General features: G+C 54.9%; 1 protein-coding gene across 1 annotated transcript; it reads left to right on the top strand.

The window, feature by feature from the left end:
- Positions 1-200: 200 nt before the first annotated feature.
- Positions 201-10351, top strand: PCGF1 (polycomb group ring finger 1). The gene is made up of 9 exons (XM_081877350.1): positions 201-337; positions 2242-2347; positions 4004-4156; positions 4441-4512; positions 4682-4787; positions 7481-7514; positions 8385-8471; positions 10031-10111; positions 10200-10351. Exons 1-9 carry the CDS (start codon positions 242-244, stop codon positions 10245-10247), a joined length of 783 nt encoding a protein of 260 aa, XP_081733476.1. The 5' UTR covers positions 201-241; the 3' UTR covers positions 10248-10351.
- The last annotated feature ends 5975 nt before the right edge of the window (positions 10352-16326 follow it).

Here is a 16326-nt window from a genome sequence, read left to right as displayed (position 1 = left end):
TTGCTGCTGCCCCCTCGTGGCCAGAGCAGGAACTGCAGGCGGCCGCTCCTCGGCCCGGCGCCGGAGGGGTTAAGGAGGGCGGGGCGAGAGTCGCCCTTCCTTTCTCCCGCGCTTTCGCCCGGCCGCCAACTACAACTCCCGGCGTGCCCCGCGCGCTCCCCTCGGCGTGACGCCGGCAGCCGTTGCCGCGGCGACAGGCCCCGCCCCCGGCCAACCCGGAAGTGGGCGAGGCGGCTCCAAGATGGCGTCTCCTCCTCCGGGGGGCCCGATGGCGATCGCGATGCGGCTCCGCAACCAGCTCCAGGCCGTCTACAAGATGGACCCGCTCCGCAACGAGGTGAGGCCCCCGCGGGAGCGGGACGGGGAAGCGGGGCCGCGCGGGGCGCCGGGGGCCGGGGCGCATGCGTAGTAGGGGAGCCGCGGCAGCGTACGCAGAGGGGGCGGGGAAAAGGCGTGGCCCCGCCCCCTCGCGCTCGGGGGCGGAGCTCAGGAGATTCCCCTCGGCTTCTGACCCCCTGATTGGTCGAGGGCGCCGGCTGGAGTTGGGGGGTCGGTCTGGATGACCCCGTGGGGTCCCTTTCCTGTTAAAGGCGCCATAGCATCCCAGGATGGGAGAGTTGGGAGGGAACCCCAAGGGACATCTAGTCCAGCCCCCTGCAGCGCAGGCCCCGTCCCCCTGCCACCACCAAGCGGGGGGCCTGCGTTTCTGAGGACGGTGCCTTCTCCCCATCTACGTATAAGCTCAACAAGCTCTAACTTGGGGGCCCACTCTCTTGGGTCCCCCCAAAAAATTAAAGGAAAAAATTCATAAATAGAAATAGACTGGAAAGAGAAGCTGCTGAATTGCAACTTATCACCAAACTTAAAACTATGGAGAGACCTGGTTTGAACAAAGACATTGGATTCTTATCTCATTATACATGACAAAGCCATTTTTCACCTTTTCACCCCTTGCTTTTTCCTGTAAGACCTATTGCAGTCGTTAAGAGTCGTCAACAGGCTCATCACAGCTATCTGCCAATCACCCAATCCCACCTCGCTTCTGAGTAATACCCCTCCCCACCTTCTCACTATATAGAAGGGTCTGGTGACTTCTGTTTCAGTGTATCTGAAGAAGTGTGCATGCACACGAAAGCTCATACCAAGAACTAACTCAGTTGGTCTTTAAGGTGCTACTGGAAGGAATTTTTTTTATTTTGTTTTGCTCACCTGTCGCCAGGCATCCCTCCCTCTCTCGTATGTCAGAGGAAGAAAGTGTGTCTTTCCGCAGCACATAGTTAAACGGTGGAACTCACTGCCACAAGAGGCAGTCATGGCCACCAGCTTGGAGGGGAGAGGGCTGCTCTTGTGCTCGGATCCTACCCCTTTGGGTCTCCCTGGGAGATGAGGACACCCTGCCTGATGCGGGGACGGTTTAAATGGGCATAAGGGCACAAGAACAGACATTCTGGGAACGGCATCAATTCAACCCAATATTCAGAGGAGATGCGGAAAACCAAGGCCCAGGAAGGCTGACCCAGGAATTGAGGTGGGACACGATCCGCAGGTAGAAAGGGATGTTCACGGAGCCCGTCTTCATTTGGGGAGGCTTGTTCTGTGGCGGGGGGCGGTGTCTAAAGGAGAGAGGGAGATTGGACCAAGACTAGAAAAAGAGGCCATGGCAGAGGCGGGTTTTGAACTCGGGCCTTTTAGATCTGGACTTGTGCATCGGGAAAAGGGTGTGTGGGTCAAGCTGCCCCTCCAGCAGGCTGGTGGGGGGCCCCTGGGACCCGTCTTTCCAACGGGGGGCTAAGGCTTTGACCAGTGGGCCCTGGGCTGGCAATGAAGGGGGCTGGACTAGATGACTCTGGGGGTTCTTTTTGAAACTACAGTTCTATGGAGAGAGAGAGATGGTAGAGGATCAGCTCTCGTGGCCGGCTGGGAGGGAGGGGCTGAGGAGCTCCCCCCCCCCCCATCTGTCTAATCCAGGGGTCAGCAAACTTTTTCAGCAGGGGGCCGGTCCACTGTCCCTCAGACCTTGTAGGGGGCCGGACTATATTTTGAAGGGAAAAAATGAACAAATTCCTATGCACCACAAGTAACCCAGAGATGCATTTTAAATAAAAGGACACATTCTACTCATGTGAAAACATGCTGATTCTTGGACTGTCCGCGGGCTGGATTGAGAAGGGGATTGGGCCGGATCCTGCCCCCGGGCCTTAGTTTGCCCACCCATGGTCTAATCCCCCTACGTGTCCCCAGGAGGAGGTGAGGGTGAAGATGAAGGAGTTGAATGAGCACATTGTCTGCTTCCTTTGTGCCGGATACTTCATCGATGCCACGACCATCACCGAATGCCTGCACACCTGTGAGTAGCGCCAGGGAAAGAGGGGAGGAGGGACCGGCGGGGGGGGGGGGAGAGATGTTCCTGACCAAAGAGAGGTGTGTTAGGAATAATAATAAAGAATAATAAATTTTATTTATATCCGCCCTCCCCAGCCAAAGCCAGGCTCAGGGTGGCTAACACCAATAAAATCACAGTAAAAACATAATAGGGGGAAGGAAAAATAAAACCAATTTAAAATACAGGTTAAAATGCAATTTAAAATGCAGCCTCATTTTAAAAGTAGCCGATAAATCAAGACCATAAGGGGAGGGAAATATAAGGGTCAGACTGAGTCCAGACCAAAGGCCAAGCGGAGCAGCTCTGTCTTACAGGCCCTGCGGAAAGATGTCAAGCCCCTCAGGGCCCTGGTCTCTTGTGGCAGAGAGTTCCACCAAGCCGGGGCCAGGGCTGAAAAGGCCCTGGCCCTAGTGGAGACCAATCTAACCACCTTGCGGCTTTTGTCATTTGTGGACCTTAAGGTCCTCCACGGGGCAGACCAGAAGGAGCAGCCTTTTGCCGATGAGGGCCACCTTCCCTTGGGAGAAAATCTGCCAGGGGCCACATGCACAGTAGGGGGGCCAGAGTTAGCAGGGGGGGGAGGCAGTGGAGGTGGATGTTGTTGCTCTGAAGTTAAGATTGCCCCACCCTAAACTCCTCCTCTCTCACACGGAAACCGCGAAAGGGGTGCTCCCCCTCCTTGCCTGGAGGGAAATATTGGAAAGCAGAGATGGGGGGGCGTGTCTGACAAGCAGGAAGGGGGGGGATTCCCCTACAGAGTGGAAGGGACCCCAAGGGTCATTTAGCCCCAAAGCCATCCCTGGGGGGCTCAGACCCCCAACCTTCTGGTTAACAGCCATTTGAGGGCGAGGCCAGTGGTTCCAAAGTAGGTGATAGCACCCTCGGGTGCTGGGGGGGTGCGCGCTAAAAGACGAGGAGGCAACCGGGGGGGGGGATGCTGGGGGATAAAATAACTGTCAGACTCTGAAACGCTGGTCCACACATTCATCAGTTTTGTTGAATTAATCTAAATAGCTTCTGCTGGATTTGGAAGAAATGTTCACCTAACTGTAACCCTTTTGGGTTTTATTGTATTATCTTGCTTGGTGGGTCTTGCAAACCGCTGTTTTGAAGTGCACTTTTCATAGGGTAGGGGGCACTGGGGATGAGCCTGTGGAACCAAGGGGGAAGGGCAGGGCCATAGCAAGGGGGTGGTGAGGTCGGCCCCCACCAGGGCAATAGGTGGGAGCGCAAAATTAGCTAAAAGTATGTCCGCAAATAGAAATATTGATTATTGCCTCATTAGAAATGGTTTTAAATAGAGGGTGAATTGAAAGGGTGGAAGGGGGGGGGTTGGAGGAGAGACAGAAAGAAGAGCTCATTTGTCCGTGGCTGGGTGGGGGGCGCAATCTGGACGCTTCTGCCAGGGGCGCAAGATCACCCGGCTCTGGGGAGGGGACCCAGAAAAGTTTAGGAACCTCTGAAGCTGAAAAATCAATGGAATTTCCTCTCCTGGTCATTCCTGTGGCCGAGAGGGAAAGGGGCTCTGTGCAGAGTATGGGCGGGCCGCCTTTTGGAGCGTTGCCCCGGCGGGACCCCCCCCCCCCGTAGGGCTCATGGCGCCCCCTCTCTCTCTCCCAGTCTGCAAGAGCTGCATCGTGAAGTACCTGCAGACCAGCAAGTACTGCCCCATGTGCAGCACCAAGATCCACGAGACGCAGCCCCTGCTCAACCTCAAGCTCGACCGCGTCATGCAGGACATCGTCTACAAGCTGGTGCCGGGCCTGCAGGAGAGTAAGTGCGGGGAGGGGTCCTCTGGGCCCCCCCAGGGCAGGTGTCAGGGCAGCAGCAGCCTCTGAAGCAAGGAGGGGCTTTGCCTGCTGCCTCTGGTGCCTTGGGGGGCCAGGCTGGGAGGGCCACAAACATCCGCTTGCAGGGGGGCTCTACCTGAGCATAGGAAAGGGACGAGCCCCCCTCCCTCCGTGGTTCCCCCCTTTTGGAGGGTCAGTGCAAGCTAGCCGGGATTTGCCCCCTGACTCCAGCGACGGCCGACTCTCTTCCGCCCCCCCTCCCCGCAGGCGAGGAGAAGAGGATCCGTGAGTTCTACCAATCCCGCGGCCTGGAGCGCGTCAGCCAACCCAGCAACGAAGGTGGGGGCGCTTTCTTTTTGACCCCCCCCCGTCCTGCACCAGCAGGGAACTGAGCAAAGGAGCCTGAATGGGGGGGGGCAGGAGGAGGAGGGGTGGCTTGCCAGGCCTCCTCTGCAGAAAGGGAGGGGACGCAAGGGTGCTGACTTCTTCCTCGCCCCCCCCCCTCCAGACTCGGCCTCTGACCGCGTGGGCCTGCCCTACACCACCTTTGATCACTCGCGAGCTCATTATTACCGCTTTGACGAGCACGTCTTGCTGTGCCTGGAGAAACAGAGGTGAGGATGGCGACGGGGGGGGGGAGTGCGGTCAAGGGGGTGCCTCTCGCAGGCAGACCTGGGGCAGGTTCCAGTCCTCACCCAGCCCTGTCTCCAGAGGTGCATTTGCTGGGGGGCCAGACTGCGCCTTTGCACCTCCAGGCAGTCTCTGTGGGGCAGCGGCAGGAGGGGGGTCTCAGGGACACAGCCAGTGCCAGATTTACGTATAAGCTAAACAAGCCCTACTCTCTTTTTGGGGCCCCCCAAAAATTTAAAGGAGAAAAAAACTGGATGTACATTTCCAAAATATAAGATTTTTTTTTAAAAAAACCTACACACAGCTACAGTGTTTTGTGTTGTGTAGGCTCCTAAGATGTAAGTCATGGGCCCCGCCTGCTAGCCTGCTCCCTAAAATGTAAAAAATCTTTTTAAGTTAGAGCTTAATAATTATTTCACTATTAATATACTTCTTAATTGCGGGTGGCGCTGTGGGTTAAACCACAGAGCCTAGGACTTGCCGATCAGAAGGTCGGCGGTTCGAATCCCCGCAACGGGGTGAGCTCCCGTTGCTCGGTCCCTGCTCCTGCCCACCTAGCAGTTCGAAAGCACGTCAAAGTGCAAGTAGATAAATAGGTACTGCTCCGGTGGGAAGGTAAACGGCGTTTCCGTGCACTGCTCTGGTTCGCCAGTCCTGCTGGCCACATGACCCGGAAGCTGTACGCCGGCTCCCTCGGCCAATAAAGCAAGATGAGCGCCGCAACCCCAGAGTCATCCACGACTGGACCTAATGGTCAGGGGTCCCTTTACCTTTACCTTTACCTTTAACTATAACAATTTGATAAAATACAGATTTTGTAATGTGCAAATGGCCTGAGATACTTATTAGGTCCATCATTGACCATATAGCATCTACCGTATTTTTCGCTCCATAAGACACACTTTTTCCCTCCTAAAAAGTAAGGGGACATGTGTCTGCGTCTGATGGAGCGAATGCAGGCGGGAAAAGCCCCCCAGTGCCGCACACACGCTCCACGCGGCTCGTGAAAGGGAGCTCTGAGCAGAGCCAGGGAGGCATCCAGGCTCTGCTCAGCCCTCCCTTTAAAAAAAAAATAAAATTCTTGCATTCCGCCTCTAAAAACTAGGTGTGTCTTATGGTCAGGTGCGCCTTATGGAGCGAAAAATTCGGTATTCAACACAAAAAACAGCGACAATTTGTTATTGGACAAAGGACAGCTGGACATAGAAAGGGCCCCGTTACCTTCAGGAGCTGAGGGCCTCATCCAACCTCAATCCGGCCCCGGACACAGCACTGGACTGGCCTGCAGGGTCCCAGGGAAACTTGAGACAGCGGGATGGGGGGGCAGTGAAAGTTTGCCTTCCCTGCCGCACGTGGCTTGACTCGCTTGCTTGAGTTACGCAGAATTGCCGACTCCACAGGCTCCTCTGTGGCTGGGGGGGGGGGCCTCTGGGCGGCAAGAGGGAGTTTACTACCTGCATGTTGGCATCCTTTGAAGGGCAGCCGTCCAGTGAGTGGCCATGCGCCCCCCCAGCCCTGCTTGGTCTTCAGCTCAAGGCTCTTGTGGCTGCTGGGGGGTCGTTTCCCCACGGGGGGGGGGGGGTTGCAAGAGATGGGCGGTGGGTCTTCCCAGCTCCTGGCTTCTTTGGCTTCTTGTGCCCCTCTAGAAGCCAAGAGGTGAGCCCCCAGTGCCCCACAACTCGCCTGCCGGTGGGGGGGGGGGGCTCTTCCCTCTCTCTCCTCCAGGGCAGACTGCGGTGCCCCAGTGTAGCACTAGGGGGCACTCTGGCGCTTCCTCCACAACCAAGGCAAGGAGCCACTGGCCTTTCTGGGGGGGGGGGCGCAGAGCAAAAGCTGGGCCCCTTGGGAAATGGCAGGGCTCTCCTCCAGCCGGGGGGGGGGGGCGCCCAGGAAAGGAGGGCGTCTGCAATGTTTGGGCAACACGATGACCATATACCTGCGTAATAGACAATCTTTATAGGATTCTTTCAAACAATAATAAGTTCAAAATGAAATCTTACACTCAAAGTCTCTGAAAGAATATAGAATTGTTCCATAAACCCATCTTATTTCAAATGAATCTGTGTGAATGAAAATATCAACTGCTGTGGAGCAGTGCTCATGTGAGCTGAACATCATTACAGTGACTACATTATCACATGAAACAATTCCATATTCTCCCACCACGCTGACGAAGATCTACGAAACAGCAGTCAATATCCGGAATCTCTGTTCAGGGTTGGACATTATATTTGCTGAATGCACAAAGCTTCGCTGCTTATCTTTCATCGTACAAAGTTTGGTATCTCGCTTCATTTAAAGATTTTCAGAGACTTTGAGTCTTAAGATTTCATGTTGAACTTGTTATTGTTTGAAGGAATTCTATAAAGATTGTCTATTACGTAGGTATATGGGCATCGGGCTGCCTAAACATTGTGGACGTTCTCTTTTGCAACGCAGGGGTTGGTCAGGAAAGGAGGGGGCAGCCCTGCCCTCAGCACAGTTTCCTCTCTCTTCCCCACTTCCCATGGGGGGGGAACACCATGTTGCCCTGTGGGGGGAGCAAGGGATCTTGTGGGTCGCCCCCTTTGCACATCTCCTGGTGGGGCAGAGAGCATGGAGATGGCTTGATGGCCTGGTCTCATTCTCTCTCTCTCTCTCTCTCTCTCTTTCTTTCTTTCTTTCTTTCTTTCTGCAGTTCTGGGAAAGAGAAGAACAAGCACATCCTGCAGGTGAGGAGGCCGGGATGTTGGGGGGGGGGGGCTCTGGCTGCGGCAAAAGGGGGCCTGGAGACCTGGCCAGGTGGCAGGAGAATAATCAAAAAAATTATTTATACTCCGCCCTTCCCGGTTTTAAAACCGGGCTCAGGGCGGCTAACAGCAAATATAAAACATTGATTAAAATGCAACTTTAAAACAGCATAGAATACAACATGAGAGCCGCCTCTGACCTCCGGCCCCCCAGGCCCACTCCACCTCTCCCATCTCCCCCTTGGCCAGGGGCCGTCTTTGCCATATGCACCACCAGGTGCAAAGATCCGCCCAGAGCCCCCAAATTTAGTTTAGCCCCTCCCCAATTTTTTTTTTACGGGGGGCAAACTCAAAGTTGTTGACCTTTTTGGGGGGAGGAAAATTGCTCACCTGTAATGACGATGCAGCGGAAATGACTGCTTTTGTTTCCTGACTCGGCGGGAATATTTGACTGGGGAGGGGACACTTTCGCTCCATTGTTTTTCACTGCCGCCAGTCGAGAGGGACTGGTATATATTTGGCGCCCCCCAGAATTCGGTGCCCGGGTTCACCGCACCACTTGTGCCCCCGGGTAAAGACGGCCCTACCCTCAGCACACACATACACACCCCCCCGTGTCCCTGCAGTGAGAGGCTGGCAGATGATGGCCAGAGCGTGGGGGGGCTCCCCACCCGGGCGCTCGCACATGCCCTCCCTCCTCTTGGCACCGTCTCTGCCATTCCTTGAGACGGAGACCTGGGGGGGGGATTTATGTGAGAGAAAACACCCCGGTGTGGAGGGGAGGGGGCTGCCTCTGTCCTTTCCAGCTGCCCCTCCCTTCACCCCTATTTCAATTTTCCTTCCCTCCTCCAGCACAAATACGTTCGCTGCTCGGTACGGGCCCAGATCCGCCACCTCCGCCGGGTTCTGTGCTGCCGATTAGAGCTGGCGCTACAACACGTGAGTAAGGGTTGGGGAGGGGTTGCCAGTCCAACCTCTGCGGGCTGCAAAGACCTTTGTTGCTGATCCTGGGCAGGTGCTCCAATGCTGAGCTTCACCCCCCCCCCAAAAAAAACAGTCAACAGTCTTTAAAAAATAAATAAATTTTATTTTCAAATTTTATAATCACAATAATTCATAAATTCATTGTTTTTCCAATCAATCACAAAAAAATGAACAATATAACTTCCTCCCACCCCTCCCCTGGATTACAAAATTTATTGCACCTCATTTTTTCTCCAAATTCTTTGTTTTTCCCTCTTGCTTATCTTAATTTCCAATTATTTGCTTACATGAATCAAGCCTGCTAATGTTTTAATATATTTACAGCGGTCTTCTAAGTAATCTATAAATCTTTTCCATTCCTGCTCAAAAAAATTCTCATCCTGATCTTGTGATCTTCACAGTCATCTTTGCCATAGTCCCTCATCTTAATTATCCATCCTTCTTTTGTTGGTATCTTCTTTTTCCAATTCTGGGCCGCCAACATCCTTGCGGGTGTTGTCACATGCATAAATAACCTTTTCAGGTCCCTAGGTCTTCCCTCCCCTGTTAATCCAAGTAAAAAGGCCTCTGGTTTTGGGGGGGAAAGGTATCTTTAACCTCTTTTTCAATTCATTATATATCCTTTCCCAGAAGTCTTATACTTTTCTACAGGACCACCAAAAAACGGTCAACTTCTCGTCTTCCTTGGAAGACAGTTATGGGGCTAAAGGTTCAGGAACCACCTAAGTCATTTATGTGAGATGTGGGGTGTGAGCCCCTTGCATTCCCTTCCCCGAACACTGAGGAATTGCTCCCTGTGGCTGTTAGGAAGCAGCAGCCGGGGGGGGGCAGAATTTGTGGCCCGGATGGGCTGGATGACCCTTTGGGTCCCTTTCAGCTCTGGAACCCCAAGATTCTGAAATCAGCATTGCCTGATCTCTGCAACCAGGACACAGCAGAAGGTGGCTGGGGGGGGGGCACTCTTGATTGTGTGTGGGGTTAAACCACAGAACCTAGGACTTGCCAATCGGAAGGTTGGCAGTTTGAATCCCCGCGACGGGGTGAGCTCCCGTTGCTCGGTCCCTGCTCCTGCCAGCCTAGCACTTCGAAAGCACGTCAAAGTGCAAGTAGATAGATAGGTACCACTCCGGTGGGAAGGTAAATGGCGTTTCCGTGCGCTGCTCTGGTTCGCCAGAAGTGGCTCAGTCCTGCTGGCCACATGACCCAGAAGCTGTACGCCGGCTCCCTCGGCCAGTAAAGCGAGATGAGCGCCGCAACCCCAGAGTCAGCCACGACTGGACCTACTGGTTAGGGATCCCTTGACCTTTCCCTTTACCCCCCATGGCAGCTGTTTTGTGATTGCCTCCCCCCCCCCAGCACCCTCTCAAAATCTGAAATGCGAAAAAGGTTGGCAGCCCTGGGGTGGGCAGGTGGTCTTGCTGCGAGGAAACGGGAAGGCGAGGCCCCCCGCTCAGGTGTGGGGAGGCAGCCGGGGGTCCACCTGGGAGGTGCTGACAGGACTCCACCCCCTCTAGGTGCAGATCCTCTTCAACAACGAGGTGCTCCCCGACCACATGACCCTCAAGCAGCTCTGGCTTTCTCGCTGGTTTGGCAAGGTACGTGGGGGGTGGGTTGTGGGGGGTGACCCCCCTCTCCCCGGAAAATCAGAGACACTCACCCTCCTCCCCTCTCTTTCCTTTGCAGCCGGCGCCTCTGCTGCTCAACTACAGCGTGAAGGAGAAGAGGAGGTAGGGGGGCCGTCGGAGGGGCTGCAGCCCCAGCATCGCCACCCCCACCTGCCACCCCCGCCTGCCCTCCCTCCCGCCTTTTAACTTAAGCCCTGCCTTCTCTTCAATACAAGTCTATTTTTTGGAATAAAAAAGCTGAAAAAGCTCACGCCCTGCTGGTCCCTGCTCCCAGAGCTGAGCAGCGTTTTCCTGGGATAGCAGGAAATAATATTCTCATGTTGTCCTCATCTGCCCCCCCCCCCCAAACAGTGGGAATTGGGCAGGAAGGGGGGGTCTCCAAGCGCCACTCGGAGAAGTGGCAGTTCTCAGGTCGGCCAGCGGGTGGCAGCGACGCTCCCGTTTTCAGCCTTTGGGGGGGGGGCTTGAGGCTGGAATCCCTGCAGGGAGGGAGGAGGGAGCCCAGCCCAGCCCACCCCCCTCCCCATTCTTGTGCAGTGATTTAATGCGCCGCCAGCTCAGGCGCGTTTACCAAGCGGCAGTTGCTGCACTGGCTGGGGAGATTAATCTCCGTCAGCCCCCCCTCTCCTCTCCTCCCCCCCCTTTTGGGTGTCAGGATTCCAATGAGGAGTGATGAGCAAATAATGATCCCCATTCCAGCCCCCCCCCCTTCTCCCTCCGCCAGAGATAATGGGCGATAATGCAGTCATGAGCTCCTGATTGCTTGGGGGGGGGAGATGGGCGCCCCCCTGGCTCGCAGCCAATTAGGAGCTGTTGTTGCGGCCAATGGGGGTGGCCATCTGGGCAGCTGTCAGAAAACGGGAGGGGGGGAGGTCGTGTAGCAAGATCCCTGCCTGGAGTCCTTGGGATTTCTGGGGAGGGGGCCCTCCGTGCAGATGCAGCCTGGGCTGTGAACCGCTCCCCCCCCCCGCCTGCCCTCTTTGATTCCTGGAAACGTAACAGGTGCCCCTGAGCTCTGGCCTCATGCCCACAGCTGGAGCCGGCCCTCCAAGTGGGGGGGCTCCATCCCTTGCCAACTCCATCGCCAATTCCTCTTGGCCCTGCAGCGTTTTCAGAGGTGTCTTCCTCCAGGGCAAGCCTCCCCCTCTTCATTTACTCATTGCGTTTACATCTCAGCCTTCCCTCCCCTTTTAATCCCCACAGCTGTCCTGCGAGGGGGCCAGGCCAAGGCAGCAGGGACTGGCCCCCAAGGTCACGCCCAGTGAGCTTTGTGGCTGAGGGCGGATTTGAACCGTCTCCCTTCCGGGTCCTAGCCCAGCACGAACCGCTCTGCTATGCTGGCCTTCCCCTGTCGGGAGTCGTTTTCCAGTTATGGAAAGATTTGAGGAAGAGGAGCGAGGTCTCCGGGGTTCAGGCTCCAGCCTTCAGCGCCTGTCTTGGCCATCTCTGTGGTCCAGGGGGGCCTTGAATCGGGGACTGGTGTGCGGACAGTGGCAGAGCGCACCCTCTCCTGAAGGCTCCACCTCCCTTCTCAGGGAGTGCACAGTCCGGGGGGACAGGATTCCTGCCGGACGTGGTGGCTCTTCTCCTCCAGCCTTGAATTTGGGAGCTTTCGGGATCCAAGCTCCATCTGGCTGTTGAAAGGGGTAGCAGATCAGACATGTTCCCTCTCCCCTCCTGCGGTTTCTGGCGCCTGCTGTCCAGAAGCATCGCTGCCTCCACATGTGCCCAGAGGCACAGCCATCAGGCCCAGAAGGTTTTGACAGCCGTGTCCTACCTAGAGGTGCTTCATCTTCTAAAGCCATCCCTGCTTCCTGTGGGAGGGAGTTCCGCAGGCCAACTGCTTCAGATGGCCAGTTCCTTTATTCAGGAGGCCTTCATCCCACGGAGCCAAGCCCTGCCAGCTTGCAGCCCCCTCCCCATTTCCGCTTCCCATGCCTTCTCCACTGGCTCACCAGGATCCTTTCGTTGTGATTCCTGCATTTCTGAGGGTTGGACTAGATGACCACAGGGTCCCTTCCCACTCTGCAGTCCTGTGATTCTGTGGCCCTGGGGTCTCGGCAGATGAGACCCCCTTTGGCTTCAGTGGCTGCTGCCTTTTTCTGCCCCACGTCTTTCCTGGGGGTCCTTCCTGCTGTTCTCCAGGGCATTTTCATATATATAAATTTTTGTTAGTTTTTTAACATATCATTTTCAACAGTAATTAAACATACTTTTACATCTTATTCAATTTTTTTGACTTCCATCAATCCTTTCTAAAAATTTTCCAGTCTAGTCTCTTAGTATGCATTTCTCATTTTCCCTATTACATTTCAAACTCATAACCAATATCTCTATCTTTTCCTACTTTGTAACACTTCGTATATTTCTCCTTACAAAACTTCTTGTAGTCCTACTAGCGTAATTTGTTGATTACAGTTGCTCTTCAAATAATCCATATACTTCTTCCAATCTTCTGTAAATCTCTGGTCCTGCAGGTTTCGAATCCTTCCTGTCATTTTGTCCAATTCTGCAGAGTCCATTAATTTCGTCTGCCATTCTTCTTTCGTCGGAATTTCTTGTTTCCATCTCCGGGGCTTTTTCAGCCTGCCATCCTCTTTGCTGATTTACTGTCGGCCCAGCTCAGGTTGCCCACAGCGCCACACGGCCCACACTCAATGCCTTTCCCTGTGCTGAGACAAGCAACTCTCCTTTCTGGAGCCTCAGAGCCTCTCTGGAGGTATCCCCAGAGCCAATTTATTGCGTACCCATAAATATCTTCCTTCCCGACGCCATCACGAGGTTTTCCATTCTCCTGCGGGTCCCACCTGGCGTTGGTCCTTGCCAAACTCCACTCCGCAGCTGTCTGCCCAGCCCAGCAAAATGTTTTGCAGCCCATTCCCGCTTTCTGTCACCTGCAGATTTTGTGTGCCCCTTCTCTGCTGTCACCCGAAAGTGCCGAACGGCCTCTGGATCCGGCCTTGACCTTGCAAAACCCTTTGGCGCCTCTCTCCCTTTTTGACAGCTTAGCAGGTTTAACTGAATAAACCCTTAGCAGCATATCAAGAGAGGAGCTCCCGACTCAGATCCGAACAGCTGTCCTCTGGTTCTGGGCTCCCCTTTGCGGACCAAACGCGCAGGGGTGGCGTCTCCCAAATAGGGCTTGGTTTGTGCTGTGGGCCTGATCCATTCTGGCGTCCGCAGGGGATGCTAGGAGAAGCAGGCCACCGCCTGGCAGCAGCTCACGGAGAAGACAACGATGAAGGAGGTCTTGCGTTGGAGTTTGCCCCTCCTTCCACATTCTGAAAGTCCCTTGGTTTTCCTCGAGCTCCATGCCACCAGCTTGCTCTCCTGCGTTTGGGGGGCAGGTCCACTTCTCCGCCCCCCCCCCAGGCCCACCTAGAGCTGTAGAGTTCATCTTCTCCAGGCTAAACCTGCCCCTTCTGGAGTTCTGCCTTTGCCACCCTCGCCTCCTGGGTCTCTCCTCGCCCTGGCTTTGTCTGGCTGTTTCCTCCCCAAGTGAAGTGATTTACAGGGCACTGGCTGGTAGTTAACCCTCCTCTTGCCCTGCGCTTAACCCCTGAGCGAGGGCTGCTGCTGCTGACCCTGAGCCCCCGCCCCAAACGCCCCCGCCGGGAAGGGAGAGGGGAGATCCGGTTACCCTGGGCTGGCCCTTCCCACCCAGACCAGCTGTTGGCGATTTCTCACCCGTCTGCGGAGGCAGCAGCGCTGGCAGCATCAGGGAGATGGGCCGGGGTCACGCCGCCCCCTACCCCTGTTTGGAAGACCCGGGCCTTGCTAAGTACCTGGTGAAACGCAGGTCGGAGGGTCAGGGATCAAAACCATCAGGCTGCAGGACCCTGGGCCAGCGCTAAGTACTTGCAAGGATGGGCTCAGCTGTCCCTTGCTAATCCCCACAACTCAAAATGAGCTGACGCCAAGAGAACTCACAAAGGCAGCAGGGTCCTTGAAAGGGGAGGCTGCTGCCGCCTCATTGTGTCCATTTTACAGACATTGCAAAACATCCACTCCAAAAAAGAAAAATTCTCCAGACGTTAAGCCTTTGGGCCAGGCCTGGGGGGTTTTGTCAGCCCTTGAGCAGCTTCCAGAGTTTCTCTTCAACCCTCCCCCCATTGTTTACACCAACTATTGGGGTGCTCCACATCTGAGTGGAGAAACTAAGAACAACAGAAAGGCCTGGTGGCTGGATCAGGCCCATGGCCCATCTAGTCCAGATGCCCCCAAAGGGAAGCCCAGAAGCTGAGCCAGAACAAGCCGTCCGCAGTCTCTCCTCCTGGGGTTTCCAGAGGCCTTGCTGCCTCTGACTCTGGAGGCAGAGCAGAGCTGAGCTGTCCTGGCTAGAAACTTTAATTTAGAGTCTCCTCCAAGAATTTGTCCAGTTCTCTCTGAAAGCCGTCCAACTTGGTGGCAGCGAGTTCCAAAGTTTCGCTTTCGCTGCGCCCATTTCCTTGATGAGGTGGAGGGATGGAGGTGGGGGAGAGGTCCTCTTCCCACAGCCCCTCCAAGAGTCCAGAAACCAGATCTGTCATCTCAGCTGCCAACTTGGCCTTTCTTAGGAGTTGGGGAAGGGGTTGCCCGGCTGACATTAAGGAAGCAAGAAACAGATTCCCATGAGAATTCATCCAGCTTCTTTAAGGTTGTCGGAGGGACCCTCAAAGCCCATGTAGAATTTTCACACACACACACACCCTTTGTTGCCATTGCTTTTATGGCTGTGGTGAGGGAAATGCACTCTGCACGTACCCAGGAGTCCCCCCTCTTTTCATTCCCAGCACGGTTGAGAATTCTTCCCTGAGACCTTTTACTCTGCAGGAGAAAGCAGCTTTTATGGAACATGACTAATGGAGGGAGGGAGGGTGGGGGTGGGGAGATGAGAGGCGTGGAAGCGCTTTGATATTGCCCCCTCCCTGGTCATGCTCTGGGCACTGCTAATGGCCGCAGGCTCCAAACTGCAGGGAGGGGGAAACCTGAGCCCCCCCTTCCCCTCCCCCCTGCAAGCAGTTAATGGGGGGGGAGGGGGAGCTCAAGTTCCTGAGTTGCAGCAAAGTGGGTTGGGCTGGCGGTGAGGAAGAGGCCCCTGGGCTGCTGGCAGTGTCTGGTCGCAGCCTCCCCTCTAACCACCCACCAGACCTGCTTCTTCTTCCCGGGTCACCAGGCTGCCTCAGAGTGCCACCTAGACAAGACTCGGCTCAGTGGGAGGCTGGGACTCTGGAACTCACTGCCACAAGAAGGCTGGGAGTGTGCAAGTGCCAGAGCACCAGAGGCTCTGCACGCATAAGCCCCGAGCTGTCCCAGACTAGATGTGCAAGGGGGCATCCAGCCTAGGATAACAGAATTGCAGAGTTTCCCAAGGGTCCGCTAGTTCAGACCTGGCAGGAGGCAGCTTCCTCTGTCCCAGCCAAGGGGCTGTGAGGAGGGTTTGCCTCTGGAAAGCAAAGGGGCAGCAAGGAGCGTGGCCAGGACAGGCCCTCCAGCCCCATGGCATCCCTTGTAGCATCAGAGGGTCCCTGACTCCCAGCTTGTGTGAAGGAGAGGCTCTAAGTACAGTGGTACTTTGGTTCTCAAACGTAATCCGTTCCGGAAGTCTGTTCCAAAACCAAAGCGTTCCAAATCCAAGGCACACTTTCCCATAGAAAGTAATGCAAAATGGATTAATTCGTTCCAGACTTTTAAAAACAACCCCTAAAGCAGCAATTTAACATGAATTTGACTATCTAACGAGACTGTTGATCCACAAAATGAAAGCAGTCAACAATGTACTGCGTTCCCACAATCAATCAGTAGCTGAACTGGGTTCCACACAGTCACAAAAAAAAAAAGAGCCGCAAAAACAAACGCAAAATAGCAAAAACAGACAGACCTCAGTGCAACACTCAAAATCAGAGGTAGGCAACCTAAGGTCCGTGGGCCAGATGCGGCCCAATCACCTTCTCAGTCTGGCCCGCAGATAGTCCGAGAATCAGCGTGTTTTTACATGAGTAGAATGTGTGCTTTTATTTAAAATGCATCTCTGGGTTATTTGTGGGGCATAGGAATTCATTCATGTTTTTTTTCAAAATATAGTCTGGCCTCCCACATGGTCTGAGGGACGGTGGACTGGCCCACAACTGGAAAAGGTTGCTGACCCCTGCTCAAAATGGAAGTGGAGCACTCAAATCAGAAGCGTAACACTGAAAACAGAGCAT

Source organism: Podarcis erhardii (genome assembly GCF_964252035.2).
Source record: "Podarcis erhardii genome assembly, chromosome: 9".
Lineage (NCBI taxonomy): Eukaryota > Metazoa > Chordata > Lepidosauria > Squamata > Lacertidae > Podarcis > Podarcis erhardii.
Note: the sequence above shows the minus strand (reverse complement) of the source record. Positions and strands in the feature narration are given on the sequence as shown.